At 39.2% G+C, this 23,128-nt stretch overlaps 1 protein-coding gene across 1 annotated transcript in view; it reads right to left on the bottom strand.

Moving 5' to 3' along the window:
• LOC138761753 (protein unc-80 homolog) overlaps positions 1 to 23,128 on the bottom strand; it is a 335,004-nt gene that overhangs the window by 223,017 nt on the left and 88,859 nt on the right. Inside the window, 3 exon segments of the mRNA XM_069934449.1 lie at positions 14,496 to 14,764; positions 16,920 to 17,060; positions 22,243 to 22,459. Of these exon segments, the coding sequence (XP_069790550.1) occupies positions 14,496 to 14,764; positions 16,920 to 17,060; positions 22,243 to 22,459 (627 nt within the window).

Here is a 23,128-nt window from a genome sequence, read left to right on the forward strand (position 1 = left end):
TGGGAGGGTACAAACCTGAGCGGCAGAGGAGTTGATGTTAGGGTGGATATCGAGAAAAGTCTGATAGGAAGGGCCAGGTGAATGAGCTGTTTATTTCAATGCAAGGAATGTGATGGGTAAGGCAGATTAACTTGCAGATACTTGGCTGCGTAAAGGACAAGTTGGTCTAAAGGCCTGTTTCTGTGCTATAGAACTTTAATGACATGGGGGATAATGAGAGCAGTGGGAAAATGCAAAGACCTAAGGCATTTTGAGATCAAGGAGGTGGTGGTGCTCAGTCTTTTGAAGAGCTTTCAGGTGGATAAATTCCCAGGGCCTGATGAGAAATATCCCACATGACTGAAAGAGGTAAGTGAGGAGATCACTGCAGCCTCCTCACAAGCAACAGGAGAGCTCCTGGAGGACTGGAGAGAAGCCAATGTTGTTCCTTTGTTTAATAAAGGAAATCAGGATGAATTCAAAAAATTATAAACCAGTGAGCCTCACACCAGAGATAGGGAAGCTATTGAGAGGAGAATTATGGGTACGATTTACATATTTTTGGAAAGGTATGGTCAGATTGAACACAGTAAACATTTCCTGGTTACTTCTAAAATAAGGACAAATAGCACGGCTTTGTTTCAGGCATGTCATATAAACTCAAGTGCTTCTTTGAAGAGGTGATGAAAGTTTTTGATGAGGGAAGGGCACTGGATGTTGTCTACATGGACTTTAGTAAAGAATTTGACAAGGTCCCTCATGGTAGGCTTATCAAGGTAGTAAAGATGCATGGGACCCATGATGAAATGACAGTTTGGACTTAGAACTGGCTTGCCCGATGAAGACAGATGGACATTCTAGCTGGAGGTTCAGACCAGTAGTGCTCTGCAGGGATCAATGTTAGGATGTTTGTGATATATACGAGTCTATATAGATGAGCTGATTGGCAAGTTTGCAGACAACCTGAAAACTGTTGTGAGTTGTGGATTGTGAGGAAGTTATCAAAAAATAGATCAATTGGAAATAGAAGCAGGGAAATGTCCGATGGAGTTTAGTGTAAGCATGTACGAGGTGTACGTTTTGAAAGGACAAATGGAAAGGTATAAAATTAATGGTAGAACCCTTAACAATATTGGCATACAGAGGAATTATGGGGGGGGGGGGGGTGAAGGTGGAGTTCCAAGTTCATTGCTCCTTGAAACTAGATAAGGTTGTAAAGCAGGCAATATGGCATGCTTGCCATCATTGGGAAGGGCACTAAGCATAGGAGGAAGGAAGTCAGGTTGAAGTTATTTTCAACTTTATTTGGATCACACTTAGAAGTATTATGTGCAATTCTGGTTGCTCTCTTACACGAAGGAACTGAACACTTTGTCAAGGACACAGAAAAGATTTATCAGGATCCTGTCTGGATTGGTGGGAAGATCTACAAGGATACATTGGACAAACTTGGGGTGTTTTCTCTGGAGGTTCAGATTATGACATGCAGAGATAAAGTGGACAATCAGAATCTTATCCCCCAAGGTAAAAATGTCAAACATATGCATTTCAGATGATATGGGGGGAGGGGGGGGGGGAAAGAGAGCAAAAGTATAAAGGAGGTGTCTGGGACATTTTTTTCTGCACAGGTACATGGAATGGACTGCCAGAAGTAGAAGAAGAAGCAGACACAATAGTCGTGTTTAAGAGGTTTCTTGATAGATACATGAAAATTCAGGGATGGAGGGGTATGGATCTTGTACAGGCAGAAGAAATTTAGTTTTATTTTGGCATCACTCTCAGTGCAGACAATGTAGTGAAGGGCCTGTTGTTGTGCTGTACTACTCTGTTTTATATTCATATGGTCAGTGTGAGGAGTTTGGCATCAAATTAAACAAGGCTAAAGACAGCATTTCTGTATTATTACCCAAGCTGAGTACAAGTTGGCAGTGAATGCAGGTCTCAAAGACTGATGCAGTGGAAGTGGATTCCAGTTGGTCACTGGCACGCATAAAAAGTAGAGTCGTGTCACTGACACCAGAGTGACACTGGGGCCAGTGTTCCTGCAAACTCCACATTTGAGAGCATTTCTGAGGTGGCACGGTTGGTGTAGCATTTAGCACAATGCCTTTACAGTGCCAGAGATCGGGACCGGGGTTCAAATCCCGTGCTGGCTGTAGGAGTTTGTATGTTCTCCCCATGTCTATGTGGATTTTCCCTGGGGGCTCTGGTTTCCTCCCTCCTTTTAAATGTACCGGGGGTTGTAGGTCAATTGGGTGGCACAGGTTCGTGGGCCGACATGGCATGTCACCGTGCTGTAGATCTAAAATTTTTAAAAAATTTATAGTGGGGCAAAGGATCAAAATTTGGAAAAGTAATATGTGGTAAGAGGGTGTATGGCCATGCTGAGGATCTAGACAGACGTAGGTTGGAAGAGCTTTCCATGAAGATTGATTAAAACACTGATTTAAAGTAATCAAAATTTAAAAAAATTGTGTTTAAAAAAAAACAAAGGACTGATGGGTAGGAAGAGCAAGACCCAGAAAAATAAAACTGAAGCAGCTCAGGAATCGTCGAGATCGTCGACAGAAAGTCCACATAGGAGTGGTGAAGAAGGTGCAGCCACGACATCAGCACAAACCCAAGGAAATGGGGGATCGACACAGGACTTCCAATAAAATCTATGGAAGTTCTGAGTGAACAATTCTCCAAGGTGGAAAATGTGCTAAGAGAGGTGACAGGAAAAATAACAGTAAATTCAAAAGCGAATGAAGTCCTGACTACTCAGGTGGCCAGGTTGAAAACTATCTGATAATGATTCAAGAACAATTAAAAACCCTGGAAGAAAATGCAAAGAAGTGGTAAGCAGATAAACCTCTGCTGCTGGACAAAATCAAGCAGATGGAAAATTTTAGAAGAAGAAATAATGTCTGAATTGTCAGTCTGAGAGAAGGGACTGAGGGTGAATTTCTTTGAAGACTGGATCCCAAAAGTGCTTGGAGTGGAAAAACTGAAGGAAAAACTACTATTAGAGATAGCTCATTAGCCCCCGGCCCCAGGAGAACAGATAACCAAAGACCAAGACTGGTCCTGGTGAGTTTTTTTTTGAGTTACCCAGATCGGGAGGCAACATTGAGAGCAGCAGTGGAGTATGTTAGGGAAAACGGCGGCCCAGTCGAGAAGGATAGGGGAATGGTACTATTTACAGACTTAAGTGCTAATTTAGTAAAATGAAAAGAATTTGACGATGTTGAAAGGCAATTAGGAACATGGAATATAAAATATAAAATGCTATACTTGGAGATGCTTAATGATCGATGCAACAGAGGGATCCCGAAGATTTTATAAACAGTAAAAGAAGTAGAGAGATTTCTACAAGAACTATAAAGGGGACCAAAAAATAGATGCCAGAAAGAAGGAAAAAAAATCAAGAACAAAGACAAAGTGAATTGTAAATGTTAAAAATTGGATAAAAATTAAAACAATATATTTTTGAACTATTTTATTATCGGTTATTTAAAATAATAAGTATACGGAGAACTCAAGAGAGTAAATATTTAGCAAAATAGTAGCAGGGTAGAGACTCCGATTTAAGGGGGGTTAATGGAGCCGGAGAGAATTACAAACCTTCCTGTTGGGACAATGGATCGTCTTTGACCAATTTTTGTTTATTAAAGTTGCTACTCCCCTTTGGCGTTTAAAGATTATTGTTATGTTCTGATAAAAAAATTTATTATTGAATGGCACTGAAGCTAAGGGGAGGGGTTCTTCCTCAGAGAGTACCATGGGCTTTATAAAATTAATCAGGGTTTCTTGATTACATCGTAGTCAGTGCAGGGGCAATATATGTGTTTGTTAAAAGGAGAAAATCACTTTACTGTACAATCTATCAAAAGGGTCTAATGATAGAACTAAATATGTACAAATGTAAATATGAATAGATCATTAAAATTTATCAGTTACAATATTAATGGGATAAATGGACACAAAGAAGAAGAGTTTTGGCACACAAAACAATTAAAGGCAGGCATAGTTTTCTGACAAGAAACACGTCTTACAAAATCAGAACACAATAATAAATTTTTTTATCAGAACATAACAATAATCTTTAAATGCCAAAGGGGAGTAGCAACTTTAATAAACAAAAATTGGTCAAAGACAATCCATTTTCCCAACAGGAAGGTTTGTAATGGTACATTGTCACATCTATGCAGAATCTTGGATGCTCATGAATACTTATGCTCCAAATTTTGATGATAAATCTTTTATACAAAATGTCTTCTTAAAAACAGTAGCGGGTACACAAAATGTACTGATTGGAGATTTTAATTTTTGCTTGCATTCTATCCTTGATAAATCAGCAAGGAGAATAACAAAGGCAAAACCTACAAAGGTTGTTCTATCTTTTATGAAAGATTTAAACCTGATAGATGTATGGAGACAGTTACACCCCATTATGAGAGATTACTCATTCTACTCAAAGGTTCATGACTCTTATACAAGAATAGATTTGCTCTGAATGTAAGTAAAATTGAAGAGAGTGGTTGACACTGAAAACTTAACTAGACTACTCTCTGACCATGTGCCTCTGACTTTAATGATAACAATTCCTCAGAAGCAAGAGAATGTATACAGGTGGCATTGTAATCCTACACTGTTGTGAAGGACAGACTTCTATAATTTTATCAGGGAACAAATAGAATTGTTTGTGTAGGGAACAAATAGAATTTTTTGTGAAACAAACAAACCATCTACTAATGATAGTTTCCTAAGATAGGATACATTAAACACTTACTTGATAATTTCATATACGAAAAAATGAAGAGAATATACGGCAGACGTCAATAGTCTGGAGAAAAAAAACAACAAAACTGGAAAAAGAATACCAGAGAATGGGTTTGAAGGAAAATTACAAAAATTTGGTAAATAAAAAAATTGGAATATAATATTTTACAAACAGACAGAAAAGAAAAAATCTACTTTGAAGTCAAAATAGAAGTATTATAAATTGGGAGATAGAGAACAAAGTTTTGTCATGGCAATTCAAGGCACAGGAGACATCAAGGATCATAAATCCAATTCAAAAAGAGCCAGACAAATTAATAAAAAATCAGAAAGAAATAATGATATTTTAAAACAATACTATACAAAGCTACATGAGTCATACTTCAAAGGGTACTCTACTGAAATAGATAGATTTCTCTCAGTGGTTGAACTGCCAAAATTGGAAGACAGAGATCAGATGCCCACTTTACTACAGAAGGGATCGAAATAGCCTTGAATAATATTACAGGCAAATAAGTCACCAGGAGAGGATGGTTTCCCACCTGAGTTTTAGTCACAAATTGAAGGTCTTTTGATACCTCTCATTATGGTGGTCGTGGATAAGGTTCTTCCGTAATCCTTCTTAACAGCTATCATTATGAAGCGACCAAAAATAAAAAGAGACCCGCACAAACAGTCTTCACACAGATTACAAAATTCTGGTAAAAATGTTAGCCAATAGACTAGGAGATTATCTACCTAAACTGATAAATTCAGACCAGATAGGCTTCTTAAAAAAAGAAAAGCTGTAGATAATTTGAGCAGACTATTTAATATAATTCATTTGGCTAAGTCTAAAGAAAATCCAAGTATAATTGTATCATTAGATGCAGAAAAGGCATTTGAGGCTTTAAAGTGACCATTCCTATTCAAAGTGCGAGAAAAGTTTGGAATGAGCCAAACATATTGTATAACATCTCTACATCATCAACCACAAGCTGAAATTGGAACATTTAGACACTCTATATGGTTCATGTGTGAAGACCATTATGGCATGATATTGCTGAAACACCAACAAGAATAACAAGGGTGACTTTCACATGCAACCCAGAGATGTACCTTCTGGGCAACCTTATGGACGTGGGCAACAAATTAACTAAATTTCAAATTTGTTTTGTTCAAGTAGCCCTGGCTGTGGCCAAGGTGTGTATAGCAATCACATGGAAGTCCGATTCTCCCCTCCTTTTTACTCGATGAGCTGGGGAGATGTGTAGTTGCATACCTATGGAAGAAAAATCACTTTTAACCTAAAAAATAAATATGACACTTTAATTAAGATATGGCAACCACACTTTGATTGTGTATGGATCCAATTGTAAGCCTGACCCTTTAAGGTAGGTAAAGACGTGATATTCCAAAAAAAGTATTTTGAAAGAAATGAGAGCTATGACGGGATGAAAAGTTATATTCTTATATTGGAGGGTGGGGAAGGGCAAAGGGGATTTTTTTCTTTTTTTTTAAATTTTAATATACATTTGAAATGTACAAAGAATGAATGTATTTATGGAAAATAATGAAAAAATTTAACTTTTTTTTTATAAACAAGGAATATGTGGTAAATCTAAGAGCAGAAACCAAGCTGGGAAGAAAAACCTGACTAAGGGAAATGATAAATAGAATGTGACTGGAAGGCTAGAGAATACAAATTTAAGAATGTTAGCATAAGAATGTCAGTAAAAGGTTTCAAAGTTAATAAAAAGAGTAAAATTGAAAGCATTTTTAATGGATATACAGTGGAGCCCCGATTTAATGTGAATTCAGATATAATGCAATGAGTCATTGGAACGCTTAACATCGACATTCCATTCTTTGAGATAGGATGTTAAGCGAGCCAGTTTTGAAGGTGCAGTACCAGGGATGGCCACCCTGTGGCGCAGTGGATATTTAGAAGTGGCACATCTAAATGATTAAGGTAAGTACAGTAAAGTTTATCTTGGTGGGAACAAATCGCATAGATGTGGGGTGGGGGTGGTGTGTGTTGCTCAGAACGGGAGGGGGAGTGCTGCCGTGAACGGGGGATGAAAGGGGGGGAGTGCTGCCGTGAACAGGAGTGGAAGGGGGGTGAGTGCTACCGTGAATGGGAGTGGGGGTGAGTGCTGCCACTATTGGATTGGGGCGAGTGCTGGCGCGAATGGTGGGGGGGAGGGGGGGTGAAGGTGGGAGCAAGTGCTGTCGCAAACAGGAGTGGGGGGGCGATTGCTGGCCTGAACAGGAGGGGGGGGGGAGTGCTGGTGCGAGCGAACTGGAGGGGTGGGGAGTGCTGGCGCGAATGGGGGGGGGGGGGCGAGTGCTGACGTGAATGGGGGGGGAGTGCTGGCATGAACGGGGGGGGCGGGGGGGGGTGAGTGCTGCTGTGAACTAGAACTTGGGGATGAGTGTTGCCATGAACGGGGGGGGGAAATGTGAGTACAGCCGTGATCGCACGACCTCGCTTTCCTCGCGATTCCATTATTTTGGCCCTGAACCATCACGCTGTAACGGGGTACCACTGTATTTTCAATGAAACAGTTGAATTCAGAGCACATGAAAATACATATCATCAGACAGCCATTAAGAGACAGCAGAATGATGTAAGTGGGATATGAATATTGAAGTCAAGCTAATCGTACAATAAACAGCATTGAAACTGGCTGTTTGGCCCAACTCATTTACACTGACCAGTGGCCACCCTTTCTTATTTGCCAACACTTTGCCCATAGCCCTCTTTGCAAGGAATTCAAATGCTCACCTAAATAGTTCTTAAATGCTTTCAGGGACTCTGGTTCAACCATTCTCGCAGGCAGTGTTTTCTTGGTACTTATCATTCTCAAGGTAAAGTAGTCCCCCTCATATCCTCTTTAATTCTTTTCTGCCCCACTCCAAATCTGTGCCTCCCAATTTTATCTCCCTTCGATAGGAGGGAAAGTTTTTCTGCAGTCTGCCCCAGCTATGCTCATCATAATTTAATATACCTCAATGTCTCCTCATTATCTCCTTCAATCCAGAAGAACAGATTTAGCTTCTCCTGCCTCTCATCACCGAACTGATCCTCTCCAGGCAATACCCTGGTGAATCTCCTCAGCACCTCTTGGTCTTTACCACATCCTATCCAAAGGAGAGGGACCAGAATTGCATACAATAGTCCAGATGAGGTCTAAGCATGGTTTTGTATTGTTGGAGCATAACATTCCTACTTCTGTATTCAGTGCCATGGTTTCTTTTTAATTTGGCTTGGCTTAGCGGATGAAGATTTATGGAGGGGTACGTTCACGTCTGCTGCAGGCTCGTTGGTGACTGACAAGTCCGATGCGGGACAGGCAGGCGCGGTTGCAAGGGAAAATTGGTTGGTTGGGGTTGGATGTTGGGTTTTTCCTCCTTTGTCTTTTGTCAGTGAGGTGGGCTCTGCGGTCTTCTTCAAAGGAGGTTGCTGCCCGCCGAACTGTGAGGCGCCAAGATGCACGGTTGGAGGCGATATCAGCCTACTGGCGGTGGTCAATGTGGCAGGCACCAAGAGATTTCTTTAAGCAGTCCTTGTACCTCTTCTTTGGTGCACCTCTGTCTCGGTGGCCAGTGGAGAGCTCGCCATATAACACGATCTTGGGAAGGCGATGGTCCTCCATTCTGGAGACGTGACCCACCCAGCGCAGTTGGGACTTCAGCAGCATGGATTCGATGCTTGAGGACTCTGCCAGCTCGAGTACTTCGATGTTGGTGATGAAGTCATTCCAATGAATGTTGAGGATGGAGCGGAGACAGCGCTGATGGAAGCGTTCTAGGAGCTGTAGGTGATGCCGGTAGAGGACCCATGATTCAGACCCGAACAGGAGTGTAGGTATGACAACGGCTCTGCACACGCTGATCTTTGTGTGTTTCTTCAGGTGGTTGTTTTTCCAGACTCTTGTGTAGTCTTCCAAAGACGCTATTTGCCTTGGCGAGTCTGTTGTCTATTTCGTTGCCGATCCTTGCATCAGATGAAATGGTGGAGCCGAGGTAGGTAAACTGGTTGACAGTTTTGAGTTCTGTGTGCCCGATGGAGATGTGGGGGGGCTGGTAGTCATAGTATGGAGCTAGCTGATGGAAAACCTCAGTTTTCTTCAGGCTGACTTCCAGGCCAAACATTTTGGCAGTTTCCGCAAAACAGGATGTCATGCGCTGGAGAGCTGGCTCTGAATGGGCAACTAAAGCGGCATCGTCTGCAAAGAGTAGTTCACGGAGAAGTTGCTCTTGTGTCTTGGTGTGAGCTTGCAGGCGCCACAGATTGAAGAGACTGCTATCCGTGCGGTACCCGATGTAAACAGCGTCATCATTGTTGAGGTCTTAGTGACATGCTAATGAAGACCAATAATCTCATGTGCCTTTCTAACCACACTATCTACCTGTGCTTCCACCTCCAAGGATCTAAGATTAGTACCTAAACTTAAATGACAATGATCTGAGGACAAAAACGGAGTTAACTACAGTTAAATGGTAAATTAGGTTCAAGGATGAGTTAATCAGAGTGCAGTGGCAGACAATAGATACATTCCAATGAAGAAAAATTCCAAGGGAAGGTCAAACATTTAAAGAGTAAGGCCAGAATATTGGACAGGATGTTCAAACAAAGCAGAGGATGGTGAAAGGAAAGTCTGAGAGATTATTACAGTAAGAAATAGAATTCACAAAACATCTAAAAATAGAAAAACAATTACTTAAGAGTTTATATAAACTTTAAAAAGAGTTACAAAGTAAGCCTGAAGAATTAATAATGGGAAATAATGAGATGGCATATGTGTATCCTAATACTTGTTTTACAAAAGAGAAGTAATCAGAGGAGCTGAAATTACTGCAAAAATAAAAAAATAACGTTTATATTTCAGTTTCATATAGTATTGAGACCATATAGGGACATAGAGCTTGGAAATAGGCCATTCAGCCCACCACATCCATGCTGTCCTGGGGACCCACATATCCTTTAGCCTACAGCCTGCTATGTGATTCAATAATAATCTAGACCAGCCATTTTCATGCCTTTTTGGCTTTGGCCCCTTGGAACTCTGCTCTAGGTTTACAGGCCCCATTCCCTGTGAAGCAGTCAAGTTTTTTTCTTCTTCCGCATTTCTCTCTGACTACATTAAAAAAAACATTAAATTATTTATGTAATGTGAAGTGAAAAAGTAAGGAATAAGGCCCTTACTTAAATGTGTTCTTGCCCCTCCAACCCCCCCTCCCCCGTGAGGGTTGGAGGAGGAGAGGCAGAGAGCCCCCACTGAGAATGGCTGATCTGGACACTTCTTAACCATGTAGGAGTGTTCTTTACACTGTTGTTGCTTAGGTACATTTTAATTCCTCTCCTCCCCTCCCCCACCCCCCAACAAAGTGAATCATCTTAATTTCTGATCGTAACTGTAATAATGATCTCAACTCTCACCTTTCACTAATTTGGTGAAGTGCAGCTACTTGCCTAATATCACTGCACCTTCTCATTGGCACAATGGGAAATGGAAACATCATCCTTCAGAGAAGAATTTAAGCAAAAACAGAACCAGCCCTCAGAATTTGCTCCACCATTCAAAAAGATCATGGCTGATCTCTTGCCTGGATATTTTCTATCAAAAATCTACTTGTCTTTAAGCAATCTTTGTGTGAAAAGCAACCAGCTAATATTTTACTAATTTGTGGAGAGTGCTCACTTTGTCACATTAATTATTACAATTTCAGAATAGATTCTCATTTAATAATTTAGAACTGCTTTGAGTTCTGGTGATCTGTGTAAAAGCACCAGGATATAGGATGTTCTATAAGCAACTGGAGATCATGGTCCAGACTAGTACCAATGCCTTAGATAGAAAAGGAAATGCAGTCCTGCGGAACTGGTCTGGGGAGCTAGGTACTAAGTTGAAAAGCAGAACTTCCAAGGTATAATCTTAGGATTACTATCTGTGCCATGTGGTAGTGAAGCAATAAAACAAAGAGTGCAGTTTAATGTCTGGCTAAGGAGCTGGTACAGGATGGAGGGATTCAAATATATGTATCACTGGTTTCTCCTCCAGGAAAGGTGAGATCGATACAAGATGGATTGGTTGTACTTGAACTGGTGGGGTACCAATATCCTCATGGGGGTTTGCTAGTGCTACTCAGGAGGGTTGAAACTTGAATAGCAGGGGTATGTGAAGATGAGCAACGCACAGTAAGAGGACGAGTTGAGGGGATGGCAGATGTTAGGACAAGCAAGTCTGAAAGGCCAAGTGAATGGTCATAATGAGACTTGAGGAGCTGAAATGTGCTTGTTTTAATTCAATTAGTATTGTGAGTAAGGCAGATGAACAAGAGGCTGAATCAGAACTTGGAATTATCATGCTACGGTTGTTATAAAGAGAAGCAAGAGGGAAAGGATTTGCAGCTCAATATTCCTGGATTTCTTTGTTTCAGACAGGATAGAGATGGAGGTAAAAGGGGTGTAGGTATAGCATGGCTATTCAGGGAGAATGTCACAGCTGCACTCACAGAGGAAGAGATAGTGGGCACAACTACTGAGGCAGTGTGGGTAGAGGTAAAAAATTCGAAAGGTGCAATCTCTTTGATAGTGGTATACTATTGGTCCAACAGCCAGCAGCAAGTTTGCAGATGACAAAAAGGTAGGAGTGTAATGGATTTTTAGTGAGGTAATTGTGGGCTGGATTCAGGGTCACACAGAGACACACAGATGCAATCAGAGAGAGAAGCCGTTTTCGGAATCAAAGTGTGAGAGATGAGTAACACTGATCTAAAAGAAAAGTGAGGATTGTGAGAGATGAGTAAAACTGATATAAAAATATGAAGATGAGGAAACTAGTATAGTGTCTGCCTGTCCCGCATCGGACTTGTCAGCCACAAACGAGCCTGCAGCTGACATGGACATTAACCCCCTCCGTAAATCTTCGTCCGCGAAGTCAAGCCAAAGAAGAAGAAAGAAAGAATAAAGCCAGTATGAATAGGATAAGAATAGATATTAGAATGTAGGAAGTAAAGTTAGTCTGAATAAGATAAGGGTCTTCTAGCCTTTTAGACAGAATCAGCAAGTTCACCAGTATGAATAAGATAAGGTAGATAATAGATAATAGAATGTAGGAAGTAAAGTTAGTCTGAATAAGATAAGGGTCTTCTAGCCTTAGACAGAATTAGCAAGTTCTGCATGTAAGAAGTTAGTCAGCCCTGAGAGTCAGGAAGGTGTGAATAAGGACAATGACATGATGGGACACCGACAGGATACCCCCTGGTCCTCCAAGTTCACAGAAACAGCACGTAGGCAGACAGAATTGCCTAATGCCAAACTCATCCAGGAGGCAGAAGAATGTAAGGGGGAGGGTATTCCTATACTTAAATCAACTGTATAAAAGTTGGGTGAGCCCCAGTGTGTGTGTGTATTCCCAGGGTAAGGGGAAGCACCCAACTTTGCATTGTTGTATAATAAATGTTCTTTGTTCTCAATTTTTGTCTCGAGCAATTTCTGTGAAGGTACTTCTGTTTCTAACAAAAGCGTCTAGGAAAGCAGAGCCATAAAGATGAAGTGGCTTCTTAATTGAAACTCTAGAACAATGGGTGTTTGCTTAAAAGCATTTGTGTGTACACACAGCATTCTGCTGGCAGCTGTTCAAGCAAGCAAGTTCTTCCTTGAGTGACTTGCACAGATAGTTCAGAGCCTTTTGCTTTAGATTCATACTTTTGAAATGGGTCAAAGTGGATATAAATGTGAATTAACTTTGGAAGTAACTTTAAAAGGCCATCTGGCATGATTCATGCTTTTGGAGAAATGAAACGGAAATCATGTCACACATCACGTGATGAGAGTTTTCAGAGAAAGATGTTGCTGGAACGAGAGGCATTTTGAAACCAGAAGATGCCTAGCCATCCTGTAATTAAGACAGGATTGAAATACAGTAACCAGAAAAGGTGCTGTTATATGTTACTCCTGGTCAAAGGAAAACAAAATAAGTGGTTTTTGAATGAGGAAGACCACTTATGACGGTCTCTTTAAGATAAAGAGGGCAGTTCAACTGTGTCCTTTTCTAGTTGGGCACTTTGTTTAACCCTTGTCTGGGTTTGTGAAATCATCATCGAATACCACTTTGCTGTGTCTTTGAAAAGGGGGTAGATTTATCATGTTGAACACATATTCCAAAATATCCATGCAAGAGAGAAAATCATTCATATGAAGAAACATTGCTCTGAAAACAATTCTACAAAAGAAATGCGAGTTTTAAAGAGGTCTGATAACTTGATGTTTCAAAATATTTCATTATTGCTTTAGAGCAAACATTTTAAAAAATTTGATGCCTTACACTTAGTCCATAACTGCTTTTGAACAGCAATAAAGACCAAGTTTCAACACAAAAGCTTTCTGAGACTAAACTTTAAAATCATCTCTTCAGAATCAAGCTTAAACTGTAATGGCTTAGGTTTTCTCACACACACACACACACCTTTGTGCATAGTGGGGTTAAGTTTAAAGTTAAGAAGTTTTATGTTATTAATAATAAAATTATTTTGAAAAAATTGTCTTGGTATTACCATTGCTGCTTATCTAGTACGTACATAACAAGGAGGTATTGTGGATAGTGTAGTAGTCACAATGGGATAAGGACAGGATGCAGAGTTGGATGGAGATGTGCTAGATAAAGTTCAACCTGCAGAAAGTATGAAGTGTTCTACTTTGGAAGGTCCAACTGGAAGGTGGAGATTGTGATTAATGGCAGATTCTTAGCAGTGTGGAGAAACAGAGGGTTCTTGGTGTTCAAATGCATAGATCCCTCAAGGTTGCTGCGCAAATTTATAGAGTAGTTAAGAATCTTATAGTATGTAGGCCTTCATGAGTTGAGGAATTACGTTTCAGTGCTTGAGGTAATGTTAAACCACACAGAACATGGTGTTCAGTTCTCCTCCCCCAATTGTAGGATGTGGAAGCCTGCGGAGAAGATTTACCAGGATTCTGTCTGGATTGTAGTATATGTATTTTGAATAAAGGTTGACCTAGTGAGATCTTTTCTCTTTAGAGCAACAGAGGATGAGAGGCATCTCAAAAGGTGTACAAGATTATCAGAGGCATATGGTGGACAGCCAGCACCTTTCCTCCAAGGTGGCCATGGCCAATATTAGAGAACATTTGTTTAAGAGAAAGGAGGAAAGATTAGGGGCAACATCATATGCAAGTGTTTTTTAGATACACAGAGAGTGGTGGGTGCCTGAAATGCAATGCCAGAGGTGGTGGTGGAGGCTGGTACAATAAGGACACTCAAAAAATGTTGAATAGGCATGAATGGAAGTAAAATAGAAGCTATGAGGTTTGGAAAGGTCAGAATGATACTGGAATAGGTTTAAATAGGTCAGCACAACATTGCAGACCGAATGGTCCATACTGTGCTGTTCAATGTCATATTGAATACTTAATCTCTGTAAAATTTTATGCTACATTGTAAAGCAGGTTTTTAATTTATTTGACTTTGAATAAATTAGACAACATTTCCAATTTACCCCTTTGACTGTTCTTCAAGTCAATGATTGCATCTCAATGAACCTGCAAAGTTGTTGCCCTTTATTATTTCACTAAAGCATTTGAAGAAAAACCATTTCAAATTAAAGAGTACACCTTAAATAATCACACAATAGCCACCATTACTTTTAAAATCATTTTGATTTTCCAAAGGATTGAATTGATTAATTGCTCAAATTTTCAGACCTCATTTTATACCTGAAGCCAAGTTTTAATCATAAAACTTTACCGCTAGATCAAGCATCCCATTTTTCTTGATAAAATTGTTAGTTCCTTCCATGTTTTCTGTTTCCTCAAGGCAGGTGTAGTTTATACAGGAATCAGTCAGACTGCGGGGCAGGTTGGCACATGCCAATGGTTCATGGGGTAATTCCGGTATAGCCACTTGGTTATATAGTTTACGCATATGTTCACTGAAGAAATCAGAATATCCCACATTGAACGAAGCTACAGTGGTGTTGAAGGTAGCAACTGTGATTGTGGAAATCTGTGATCTCACTGCAAAATATAAAAATAATTTACTTTGTTTTTCATATCTACAACTTTAAGAGCAAACCTAACGAATAACACAACCACTTAGGATTTCCTGAAACAGTACATTTGGTAGTATATGCCACTAATTACATGATTTTGTCACAGAATAATTTTGTACAATAGAATTCTGATTTCCAATTTCATAAAATAATTTGAGGTCGTAATATTTATTTGCTCAATGGATTTCAGGACCATCCTCTCTTGCAGTTTTGTTATGTTTGCAATTTAATTATAACATTATTTTGGTAATTTAATTTACCTACAGAGGCATCAATTAATCAAACTAAAATGGATTCAAACTGGCCACTGACCACCAGTCTGTGACTTCCTCCACCTACACAAGCCTGATCATCTGCCAGGGCATGATGCAACCTTCTGGATTCAATATTTGTTTCTACAACTTCTCTGTCTGTACCAGCCATCTATATTGGCTCAGCTTGTTTACTTTGTTCCTTTTTTTTCATTTCCCTACTGGAAATGGTGAACGTGCACAGCATGACCTGCCAGATTATGTCTTCCTACACTGCATTTCACAATTCCTACACTCTTGTCCATGTAATGTTGTGCACGTTTTCACTCTCTAATTGCTCCCATTCATCCATTTACTGGATGACGATGTTTACAGCTTGTATCTCTATGGTCACTTAAGTTTTCACAGGTTTTAGCCCAGGGGTGTCAAACTCAAATTCACAGAGGGCCAAAATTAAAAACTTGGACTAAGTTGTGGGCCAAACTAAATATTTATTGAAAATTTTCAACAACACCTGCATGTTTTCTCTTCTTTCAACATATGTAATGTTAAACTTTTTCTTATTAAAATAAATGTTTAATAATAGTTTTGGTTAAACTCTTTCCAGAAGAAGCATTAACAAATGAGAAATAAAATATTCAATAAATAATATTTCTCTATAGCCTTTAAGCTCCTTTTAAATGTATATTTTTTCACAAACCAACAAGTCAAAAAAAAACAACTTGCTTCAATGAAAATCCAATCTTTCAACTATGAACAGTCCAAAGTTAACCAAAGAAAATATTAATCCAAGCTTAGCTTGCTACACTGTGATTTACTCTGATGCACCTGGGTCTAAACCAGATACTTGGCATCTCTTCTTAGATGCAAGTTCATCAAACTGTGGGGTCAGAGTTCGCCTCCCACCTGTCTTGAAAGGTCCTGTTTTCTGTCTTTCGTTTGGCCATTTTTCGTAAGGGGTTTATTACATGCGAGTTGAGCGACAGGTCACAGATGCTAATGAAAGTAAAGAGAGGAGGTGGGGGCGATTAGCGAGCTGACGGGCCGGCGCCAATGCATTTGCAAAGCATTCTGGGATTTGTAGTATTAGCTGTGCATGCGCTATACTGGCGCGGCGGCCAGCGGGCCAGCTCTAATACATATTTGATATGATCTTGCGGGCCAAATATAATTATATCACGGGCCAAATTTGGCCCGCGGGCCTGAGTTTGACATGTGTGCTTTAGCCTATCAGAGATCCCTCCCCCTTTCTTTCTGAAGCTTAGCAAGCTTCTTTTCCCTCTTTCCCAGTTCAGACAAAAGGTTTTCCACTTAAAATGCTAATTCTGTTTCTCATCTATAAGCTGGATATTTCCAGCATTTTCTCTTCTTACTTTAGATATCCAACATCTGCAATTTTTTTTCCCCATTTTGATTTAATTTTGACTGTTTTCATTCCTAGAGTGAGGGGAATACAAAGGACAAACTATATATTGTCTATGTCCTACAGCTAATTCATACCTCAAAAAGGTAGCAAACATCAAAGACCCCTGTCACTCTGATCACAATCTTTTCTCAATGTTACCTTCCAGTAAAAGGTAGAGGAGCCTGAAGGTCAGCACCTCTAGGCTCAAGAACACCTATAGGCTCAAGAATGGCTATCAGACTCTTGAATCTCTTGAACTGCTCTGACACAAGAGTCTGTCTGCACTATTGTCACACCAATTGTTTCTTGCACTATGGTAACTGAGAATGTTTATTATTTATCACCTCTTCAATTTAATTTAATGTATACTTTTTTTGTGAAATGCTTATTCAGCTGCGGCAAGAATTTTGATCCATAAGTACATTGTACAATGTATATGACAACAAAAACATTAGACACCATACCTTCTTTAATTGCATTATCTCCATGACTGTTAGAGTGATCAGGTATGTCACTCAGCAAAGTATGATGGGAACGAGAGTGTTTCGTACTTATGCTTTCCATTTCTGTTGCTGTATCAGAACTGCCTCGTCGAGAAAATTTTCCTGTAAAAGAATATTTTTCAAAGCAGCATCCATTAAAATCATTGGTATATTAACCAAAATATACAAAGCAACATGGATTCAAATGAAAATTACAACAAAAATACATGATTGCAGGATAAGGAATTTAAAATATAGAAATAAGTGGGTATGGGGTTGACAATGGTTTGAAATGGAGTCTGTGCAGCTTTAGACACTGAAGAATGCTGGAAGTGAATCAACTGATACTCTGTATCTGAAGTAACTCCCTTTTGCTTCTCCTTCTCTTATTGTTAGATTGTTAGCAATGCTCATGGAGAATCTTGGTTCGCCTTGTGGCAGACAAATGTTAAAGTGTATTGTATAAATTGCATTTTTATGTATTATTACGTAGGCACCTTTAATATTCATTGAGGAGATGTGAATGCAGGCTGAACCAGGGCTCGTGGAGGAGAGGGGATAGAGATTGAATGTAAAAGGATATTAGACCTATCAGTAGAATAGGCAGAAAAAAAGAGTATTGATCTATTAATAAAGAATGAGATCACTGCAAAGGTCAAGGATGATATTGTTTCAGAAGCTTAGGTCGAGATAAAGAAAAAAATAAAGGCAAGAAATCACTGGTAGTAGTTGCACATTAACATCCTTTTAAGTTTACTGCAGAACAGGGTATAAATCAATAAATAGGCGCACATAAAAAAGATAGGGAATCTTAATTATCACAAGAACTAAGGAAATCAAAACAGCAAGGTCAGTCTTGAAGCGAAGTTCAGTGAATAGATGCAAAAAGGTTTCTTAAAGCAAAATGATGAGGAGCAGGCTCATATAAATCAGTCTTGCATAAGGAGTCTACATTAATGGAGGAGTCACGTGATGGAGTAGTGGCCGCTAGGAGAATACCAGCCCTCTCCAGAAAAGAAGGAAAAAAACTGAAGAAAAAATAAAGCCCCAGACACACAAATCACAACAAATAAAAAATAAAGGTGTGGAAAAAATGGCACCTAAGAAAGAAAATCCAAAAACAACAGGAAGAAAAGAAGAAAGAGAAAGGTGAAGGCCTTACCTGTACGAAAAAGCAGGGACCCGCCGTGGAAAGAGGAGCCCACTTCCCGAGGTCAGTGGAGACCCCGCAGGGTCACGACCCATCGAACTCAGGACTGCAAAGGTGGCTCACAGAGCCAAACAGAGGTGCGCAACCGCGCATGACAAAGACAACACTGACGCGAGGGGGGAACAGCTGTGGAGTTTCACTCCACAGCACGAACAGCTGAGAGAGACCTGACAGCAGGGCTCCCAGCTGGAAGATAAAGAAAATAATGGGAAAGGGAGGGGTGAGAATGAAAAAAGGAAACTAGAGACACAACAGATAACCAACCCAGAAGAGGACCAACATCAAGACACCATGGAAAAAAAAAACCAACAAACTGAGACAAGCAGCTCAACAAGAAAGTCAGAAGAGACACAGATAAAAGGAAGAGAAATAGAAGACACAAACTCAAGAACAGACACAGAAGAAGAAGAAGACCAAGCTCTGCACAGTGGAATAGGAGGTAAAATGAATGGACAGTAAATAGATTTTAAAAAAATTTCAAGAACATATGAAAGCATTAAGAGAATGGCTGACACTAGAATTTATGAAATAAAAAGAAAAATGAAAAGTACAGAAGGAAAAGTCGGGGTACAAGATAAATAAAAGTGAAGTGATGCCAATGAATACTGCGAATTTCACAAAGAAAGAATCACCATTTAAATGGCAAGCACAAGCAATCTGATACCTAGGTATTTGACTAGATAATAATCTAGGCCATCTATACAAATTATCAGCCATTAATGAAGAAATTACAAGATGACTTAGAATATTGGAAAGATTTACCACTAACACTGATAGGAAGTGTAAATTGCATTAAAATGAATATCTTCCCAAGGATACAATACCTATTTCAATCGTTACCAATTGCTTTAACACTGAAACTCTTCAATGAGCTAAAGAAAATAATAAAGAAATTCTTATGGAAAGGGGGAAAACCGAGGATAGCGCTAGATAAATTAACAGAATGGTACAAACAAGGGGGCTTACAGCTACCAAACTTTAAGAATTATTATAGAGCAGCACAATAAAAATACCTATCAGATTTTTATCAAACAAGGGAAAAACCAAATTAGAGCTAGATAAAATAGGGGAGAAGGTACCAGAACATATACTATATAAGTTGGATAAAAAGCTGGTGCAATATAGAAGTTCACCAGTACTGCACCATCTGTTCAACGTTTGGAAGAAGATTCACATAGAAAGGAATAAAACAAATTATCAATTTCCAAAATTATTATTGATGCAAAATCAACTAATCTCTTTCACAATAGATAACCTTTCCTTTAGAGAATGGGAGAGAAAAGGGATCAAAAGAATAGAAAATTGTTTTTTTGGGAAATAATTTATTATCTTTTAAACAAATGAAGTACAAATATGGTATAACTCACGGTACAATGTTTGCATACCACCAACTGAAAACCTACTTGAAGGACAAATTGGGAAGCAGGCTGAGGTTACCAGAAGGAAGCAGCTTTGAATATGTGATTACAGACACAATGATAATTAAAAGATTTATAACAAACATGTACATCAAGCTGCAAGAGAAAGAGAATGATGAAATAAGCTGTAAACCCAAACAAAAGTGGAAACAAGATCTAAACATAAATAAAGATAAAAAATGAAAAATGGAAAAAGCTATGCTCCGGAACTATGAGAAATACAATAAACACGAGGTTACGCATGATACAATATAATTGGTTACACAGGCTATACACCACGCCCCAAAAGTTAAATAAATGGGACCCAACAGTATTAGATAGATATTTTCGCTGTAAGAAGGAAACTGGATCAACAGTACATGCAATTTGGGCATGTGAGAAAGTGGAAAAGTTTTGGGAAGATCTAAATCAGTTATTAAATAAAATCACAAAAAGCAACATACCAAAAAATCCAGAGATCTTTCTTCTAAGTAATAAGAAGAATTAGGCCTCGATTTGGATGAAGCACAAAAAAGATTTATTATGATAGACTTAGCTGTAGCAAAAAAATGTATAATGTCAACCTGGAAATCAAAAGAGAGCCTGAGAGTACAGCAATGGTACATAGAAATGAATAAATGTATTCCATTGGAAAAAATAACATATAATTTAAGAAATAACGTCACAGTATTCGAACAAATTTGTGAACCGTACATGGAACACGACAGAGAGGGTCTACGGCGGACCTCCACCCCCTAAAATGACAGAATGAGAAAAAGACGAAATGAACTGACCCAGTGTGTAAAAGTAGATGACACAATTTTCTTGTTTATTTTCATTGTGTGATGACATTGTTTAATGGGTTTAATGTATCATATATGTTGAATGTTGAGTGGGTGGGGAGGGGGAGTGAAGGAGGGAGGGAAGGTGGGGGAAGGGGAGAAAATGACACTGTGTATATTCAAGAGGGAAATGTTTGTGTGTATTTTGGTCAGTATGGTTCATAGTGTGAAAAATAAAAATATTTAAAAAAAGACTAGATTAATGATTTCATACTGAAGTATTTCCTTGGACATGATCATAACATTGTGCAACTTCAAATTTGGTTGGTGAATGAGAAACACAAGTCTGAAATTAAGTGCCTTAAATTTAAGATACAATGATTGGAGAGCAGAGTTGGCCAAAGCAAACCGAGAAGATCAGTTAAATGGTAAGATCGCAGGACAGCAGCAGCCATCATATAAAGAGATATTTCATAAATGTAAACAAAAGTATTTTCTAGTGAGTAAATAATTTTACAAGGAGGATCTATGACTAAGGAATTTATGCATGGTTTTAAAATGAAAAACAAATGCTGCATACATTAGTTGTAGGTCAAAAGACTGGGAGACTGATCCCTTATGGGGGTGAGACTGGGGGATTTACAAAGAGAAAGAACTGATAATTATTTTAGATCATCTTCAATGCAGAATGATAAAATAACAAAAGATCATTTATGAGGGGAAAGAAACATTACTCTGAAAAAAAAATAGAAAATAAGGTTGCTTAATGACCTGCGCCCTCAATCCTTAAAGCAAGTAGTCGTAGGAGCAATGGATTGTTGATACTACCAAAATACCCTAGGTTCTATAGAGGTCATAGAAGATGGTAGAACTGCAAAATATAATCCAAATATGGAGCAATTGTCCCATTATCCCAACTACCATTACGAAAATGTTGGAATCCATTATGATGGAGGTTATTGTTGGACAATTAGTAAACCTTGTGACAATCACAGTTGGAGGTGGCTTTTACAACAGAGTTTAATAAATTTGCTAGGCTTCTTTGAAAATGCGACATACAGGCTGGGAAATTGATAACCAGAGGATTTGGATTTACAGAGTATTAAGTAATTTACACCAAATTAAAGATAATAGTACAAGATTAAAACAAATACACTTGGGGACAAGTGGCATGAATAGGGAACAGCTAACTAACAGAAAATAGTTAAATTTTAAATGTAGACATACAGCACAGTAACAGGCCATTTCTGCCCATTAATCCGTGCCACTCAATTTATACCCAATTAACCGACAACGCCTAGTATGTTTCGAACGGTGGAGGAAACCAAAGTCCCTGGGGAAAACCCACGCAAACACAGGGAGAACATATAAATTTCTTATGGACAACATGGGATTTGAAACCCAGTCCAAATCACTGGTGCTGTAAAGGCATGGTGCTAACTGCTGCGCCAACCCATGTCGTTAAATGTGTCATTTCATTCAGCAACTGGCAGGTGCCATAAAGATGAATGCCGAGACCTTGATGATATTGAGATAAAGGATCCAAATATGAAAATAGTGAGGAGGACACAAAGACTGCAAAAGTACTTAGAGAAGTTAAATGAATGGGCAAGAAGATGGCAAATGGAACATAATGTATGAAAATGTGAGGTTATCCACTTCGGGAAAAAAATGTATTTAAATTGAGTGAGAAGACAAACCAACACTGGGGTTCCAGTTTATGAAACAAAAGTTAGCTTTCAGATGTGCTTATATTTGGAAGGCAACTTGAATGCTAATTATTTGAAGGGCTAAGATGTATACAATCACTAATTTCATTGGAGGAATTAGAACTGCAGAAGCATTATTAATTACATGAGAGCAAGGTTAAGCTCTCAAGGTTAAGCAAGGGAGATATGCCACTGTATTTGACTAACCCAGTATAGTTGCTTGCCAGCCTCCTCTATCCAAACCACGTCGTTCTTCCCCAGCTCCAGAAAAGCTCCCAAATGAGAACGTGCTTCGAGTTGGTGATACATCCAAATGATCCTCATGTAGAAGGAATGGTATTCCTGTTCGCCTTGGTCTCTTTTTACCTGGGTGATGGAATGGGATAGAACCTTTGCGTTCACGGTCTTCTTTACGACTTTTGAACTGGTAAACAGGAATAATTTTTTATTAAATCCTACTTGAAGTGGATCACAAATTAATGTTACATATCAACATTTAGAGTGAACTAGCTTACCTTTGCAATTTAATTTTCTTTTACTATGTATACATTCATAATTCACAAGCTAGCAATAAAATAACAATGATCAGAATATCTTTAGCCTTTTGTTTTCTTTTGGCTATCCATCCAAAGGATGATGGTGGCTCCTTTCAGTCAGCTTGTGGCATTTGATAATGAGGATACCTAACTCCTCAAAAAGGAACAGCATATGTGTGAATGGATTTAGGTCCGTCGGCTTGCACAAGTCCAGACCCACCCTCTTGACATCCCCTCCTGGATTCAGCAGCATGTTGAGGTCCAAGACAGCTGGGAGAAGTTCTGTTGCAGTGAATGGTCGCACCAAGCTTTGAGGCAAGGTATGTCCTTTCCACACTTCACAGCACGTGCTTGCTAGATGGCCATTAGCCCTACAAGAGGGTTTCTCTACTCTTTTTCATCCTGCAAGGTGTGTAGCCACTCACCACGCCAGGCAAGCCTGGTGGGGGAGTCAGTTTTGTCGCCAACCACCTGACCATGCGACAGGTAGCACTGGGTTATATGGTACCAGGAGCACTCAAAAGAGTGACCCGACTTTAGGAATCAGCCTGCAAACT

Source organism: Narcine bancroftii, chromosome 4, assembly GCF_036971445.1.
Source record: "Narcine bancroftii isolate sNarBan1 chromosome 4, sNarBan1.hap1, whole genome shotgun sequence".
Lineage (NCBI taxonomy): Eukaryota > Metazoa > Chordata > Chondrichthyes > Torpediniformes > Narcinidae > Narcine > Narcine bancroftii.